Below are 5,265 nucleotides of genomic sequence, written 5' to 3'. Positions count from 1 at the left end.
TTATGGTGTGTGTTTAGAACATTAACGTTCTATGGTGTTACATAACTCACCATTATGGTGACGTATGTAACGCCTCACCCTAATGGCCCATTACTCAATGAGGGTGAGTTGAAAACCTGTCATTAAACAATGGGTCACGTTGTAAGCGGCCTAGATTAACTGTCAATTTACACATCAGTAAATGGACACAATTACCAAGTTTTAAAGTCAAGATCAGCACCCATTTGACTGAAGCGATGCGAGACTGTAGGTCGGAGGCAGGATACTCAAGGGGCACCTTCTGCCTCGCTTCACTTAAACCATCAAGACTAATCACCGGAGTTAAGGGACGAGAAGTGTCAGTGTACTGTGTTAAGTGTGAAGACGTCTGACTAAATGTGTGGAGTCGTCTTGCTGTTTCTTAAGTTCAGTGGATCAGTGTTGGACCAGAAGACAGGTGTTCCGTCACTCCCTCTCACACCAACTCACTAGTTCCTCACAAATTCAGTGGAATCAGGAACCAAGCGTCATGTATCGGACATTTCATGACTCAAGACAAAACAGGAGCAACGTTTGTTGTGTTCATCGTCTGTGTCTGATATACTAGTTCAGGGATGAACGGGGCGCTGAGCTGGATGTGGTGTAGTGCCCTCTCTGGCTCACTGTTATGTGGTGCAGTGCCCTCTCTGGCTCACTGTTATGTGGTGTAGTGCCCTCTCTGGCTCACTGTTATGTGGTGTGGTGCCCTCTCTGGCTCACTGTTATGTGGTGTAGTGCCCTCTCTGGCTCACTGTTATGTGGTGTGGTGCTCTCTCTGGCTCACTGTTATGTGGTGTGGTGCCCTCTCTGGCTCACTGTTATGTGGTATGGTGCCCTCTCTGGCTCACTTATGTGGTGTGGTGCCCTCTCTGGCTCACTGTTATGTGGTGCAGTGCCCTCTCTGGCTCACTGTTATGTGGTGCAGTGCCCTCTCTGGCTCACTGTTATGTGGTGTAGTGCCCTCTCTGGCTCACTGTTATGTGGTGTGGTGTGCCCTCACTGGCTCACTGTTATGTGGTGCAGTGCCCTCTCTGGTTCACTGTTATGTGGTGTAGTGCCCTCTCTGGCTCACTGTTATGTGGTGTGGTGCCCTCTCTGGCTCACTGTTATGTGGTGTAGTGCCCTCTCTGGCTCACTGTTATGTGGTGTGGTGCCCTCTCTGGCTCACTGTTATGTGGTGTAGTGCCCTCTCTGGCTCACTGTTATGTGGTGTAGTGCCCTCTCTGGCTCACTGTTATGTGGTGTGGTGCCCTCTCTGGCTCACTGTTATGTGGTGTGGTGCCCTCTCTGGCTCACTGTTATGTGGTGTGGTGCCCTCTCTGGCTCACTGTTATGTGGTGTAGTGCCCTCTCTGGCTCACTGTTATGTGGTGTGGTGCTCTCTCTGGCTCACTGTTATGTGGTGTGGTGCCCTCTCTGGCTCACTGTTATGTGGTATGGTGCCCTCTCTGGCTCACTGTTATGTGGTGTGGTGCCCTCTCTGGCTCACTGTTATGTGGTGCAGTGCCCTCTCTGGCTCACTGTTATGTGGTGTAGTGCCCTCTCTGGCTCACTGTTATGTGGTGTGGTGTGCCCTCACTGGCTCACTGTTATGTGGTGCAGTGCCCTCTCTGGTTCACTGTTATGTGGTGTAGTGCCCTCTCTGGCTCACTGTTATGTGGTGTGGTGCCCTCTCTGGCTCACTGTTATGTGGTGTAGTGCCCTCTCTGGCTCACTGTTATGTGGTGTGGTGTGCCCTCTCTGGCTCACTGTTATGTGGTGTGGTACCCTCTCTGGCTCACTGTTATATGGTGTAGTGCCCTCTCTGGCTCACTGTTATGTGGTGTAGTGCCCTCTCTGGCTCACTGTTATGTGGTGTGGTGCCCTCTCTGGCTCACTGTTATGTGGTGTGGTGTGCCCTCTCTGGCTCACTGTTATGTGGTGTGGTGCCCTCTCTGGCTCACTGTTATGTGGTGTTGCCTCTCTGGCTCACTGTTATGTGGTGTAGTGCCCTCTCTGGCTCACTGTTATGTGGTGTAGTGCCCTCTCTGGTTCACTGTTATGTGGTGTAGTGCCCTCTCTGGCTCACTGTTATGTGGTGTGGTGCCCTCTCTGGCTCACTGTTATGTGGTGTAGTGCCCTCTCTGGCTCACTGTTATGTGGTGTGGTGTGCCCTCTCTGGCTCACTGTTATGTGGTGTAGTGCCCTCTCTGGCTCACTGTTATGTGGTGTGGTGCCCTCTCTGGCTCACTGTTATGTGGTGTGGTGCCCTCTCTGGCTCACTGTTATGTGGTGTAGTGTGCCCTCACTGGCTCACTGTTATGTGGTGTGGTGCCCTCTCTGGCTCACTGTTATGTGGTGTAGTGTGCCCTTACTGGCTCACTGTTATGTGGTGTAGTGCCCTCTCTGGCTCACTGTTCTGTGGTGTGGTGCTCTCTGGTGCTTAATGAATATAATTTCGCCAATACTCAGATGTATCTATAATTAATTATGAGGCCTGTGTAGGCTTCGGGCTTGGGGCCGGTGTAGGCTTCGGGCTTGGGGCCGGTGTAGGCTTCGGGCTTGGGGCCTGTGTAGGCTTCGGGCTTGGGGCCTGTGTAGGCTTCGGGCTTGGGGCCGGTGTAGGCTTCGGGCTTGGGGCCTGTGCAGACTTCGGGCTTGGGGCCTGTGCAGTGTTACTCGTTACTGTCTAACTTAGACGGTGGTTGAGTAATTGTGACTCATGTTAGCTTCAGTATGATTATGTTCAAGGTGTTTAATAACTTCTTCCGCTCTGTTAAATTCAGTTGTAAACTCATTTGGTTGGTAACTGTATTAGGTAATGTTCCAGTGGTCTTCGCTGCTTCACTGTCATTCCCTCATATTCTTACAGAACTCGGCACTCAGTTGATTAGTGTTTGTTATTATATTCACTCGAGATTTTGCTTCATACTTTAGATATTAAATTTGATTCGTGAATGTTATTTTAGAATCTGTCCAAAGTCCCAGGTCTTGGCAAGGTGTGACTCAGCGAAGGTTACTTTACTGATGTCTGGATTCCTGCCTGCAGTGTTGCACATAATGTTAGCCCTGAAATGCTGCATTCAGGTGTTACTTAATTTAGCACACTCTTTGTTTTATTCAGAAGTGAAGGACCTGTGACGACTAAAGCTAACTCATCAGCATTTCTTACTAATTAAGCCTCTTCTACAAGTTCCATGGTAACGAGGTTTTCACTTAAGAATGTTAAACAGACAAGGGCTAAGAACTCCTCGTGGCGAAGTATCACATACATGCGTCTGACACTTGACCCTGGCACACCTATGACGGAGGTGGTGCTAAACCCACGCTCTCTGTCGTCCTCCCACGCCGGTCATTAGCGTCTGCAACACTGCTTGCAGGCTTGCAGGCTTGCAGGCTTGCAGGCTTGCAAGGTCGAAAGCTTTTTCTAGACGAAGAAAGATGACTATAGCCGGAGCTGAGTTAACTGTTGCCAGTGTTGTTAGTGTGCAGGTGACAGTAACTACTGGTGTAGTGAAGGCAGCAGTAACTACTGGTGTAGTGAAGGTGACAGTAACTACTGGTGTAGTGAAGGTGACAGTAACTACTGGTGTAGTGAAGGTGGCAGTAACTACTGGTGTAGTGAAGGTGACAGTAACTACTGGTGTAGTGAAGGTGGCAGTAACTACTGGTGTAGTGAAGGTGACAGTAACTACTGGTGTAGTGAAGGCAGCAGTAACTACTGGTGTAGTGAAGGTGGCAGTAACTACTGGTGTAGTGAAGGCAGCAGTAACTACTGGTGTAGTGAAGGTGACAGTAACTACTGGTGTAGTGAAGGTGACAGTAACTACTGGTGTAGTGAAGGTGGCAGTAACTACTGGTGTAGTGAAGGTGGCAGTAACTACTGGTGTAGTGAAGGTGACAGTAACTACTGGTGTAGTGAAGGTGGCAGTAACTACTGGTGTAGTGAAGGTGACAGTAACTACTGGTGTAGTGAAGGTGGCAGTAACTACTGGTGTAGTGAAGGTGACAGTAACTACTGGTGTAGTGAAGGTGACAGTAACTACTGGTGTAGTGAAGGTGGCAGTAACTACTGGTGTAGTGAAGGTGACAGTAACTACTGGTGTAGTGAAGGTGACAGTAACTACTGGTGTAGTGAAGGTGGCAGTAACTACTGGTGTAGTGAAGGTGACAGTAACTACTGGTGTAGTGCAGGTGACAGTAACTACTGGTGTAGTGAAGGTGGCAGTAACTACTGGTGTAGTGAAGGTGACAGTAACTACTGGTGTAGTGAAGGTGGCAGTAACTACTGGTGTAGTGAAGGCAGCAGTAACTACTGGTGTAGTGAAGGCGGCAGTAACTACTGGTGTAGTGAAGGTGAGAGTAACTACTGGTGTAGTGAAGGCGGCAGTAACTACTGGTGTAGTGAAGGTGACAGTAACTACTGGTGTAGTGAAGGTGAGAGTAACTACTGGTGAAGTGAAGGTGACAGTAACTACTGGTGTAGTGAAGGTGACAGTAACTACTGGTGTAGTGAAGGTGACAGTAACTACTGGTGTAGTGAAGGCAGATGTGTGCTGGTGCAGGTCCTCGTAACTCATGCCTCTTAGTTCTGGGACTAGTCTAGTGGCATACCTCTGAACTTTTTCCAGCTTCGTCTTGTGCTTGACAAGGTACGGGCTCCATGCTGGGGCCGCATACTCCAGGATTGGTCTTACATATGTGGTGTACAAGATTCTGAATGATTCCTTACACAGGTTCCTGAAGGCTGTTCTGATGTTAGCCAGCCTCGCATATGCCGCAGATGTAATTCTTTTTATGCGAGCTTCAGGAGACAGGTTCGATGTGATATCAACTCCTAGATCTTTCTTTATGTCCGTTTCATGAAGTACTTCATTTCCCATTCGACATCCTGTGTCTGGCCTCCTGTTTCCACCGTCTAGTTTCACGACCTTGCATTTACTCGGGTTGAACTTTAGTAGCCATTTGTTGGACCATTCATTCATTCATTCTGTCTAGGTCATCTTGTAGCCTCCAACTATCATCCTCTGTTTTAATCCTCCTCATAATTTTTGCATCATCAGCAAACATTGAGAGAAACGAGTCTATACCCTCTGGGAGATCATTTACATATGTCAGAAACAGTATAGGTCCAAGAACTGACCCCTGCGGGACTCCACTTGTGACGTCTCGCCAATCTGAGACCTCACCCCTCACACTGACTCGTTGTCTCCTGTTGCTTAGGTACTCCTGTATCCAATGGAGTACCTTCCCTTTCACTCCTGCCTGC

General features: G+C 48.9%; 1 protein-coding gene across 1 annotated transcript; it reads right to left on the bottom strand.

Annotated features, from left to right (window-relative positions):
- Positions 1-3,313: 3,313 nt before the first annotated feature.
- LOC123757963 (uncharacterized) lies at positions 3,314-4,576 on the bottom strand. The gene has a single exon (XM_045742014.2). It carries the CDS (start codon positions 4,574-4,576, stop codon positions 3,314-3,316), a length of 1,263 nt encoding a protein of 420 aa, XP_045597970.2.
- Between the last annotated feature and the right edge of the window lie 689 nt (positions 4,577-5,265).

Source organism: Procambarus clarkii, chromosome 1, assembly GCF_040958095.1.
Source record: "Procambarus clarkii isolate CNS0578487 chromosome 1, FALCON_Pclarkii_2.0, whole genome shotgun sequence".
In the NCBI taxonomy this organism is placed as follows: Eukaryota; Metazoa; Arthropoda; class Malacostraca; order Decapoda; family Cambaridae; genus Procambarus; species Procambarus clarkii.
This window is presented reverse-complemented; position numbering and strand designations above follow the sequence as displayed.

Bases quoted from the DNA above. Each gene is read 5' to 3' on its own strand.
- LOC123757963 (XM_045742014.2), bottom strand. From the start codon at position 4,576: ATGAGTTACGAGGACCTGCACCAGCACACATCTGCCTTCACTACACCA.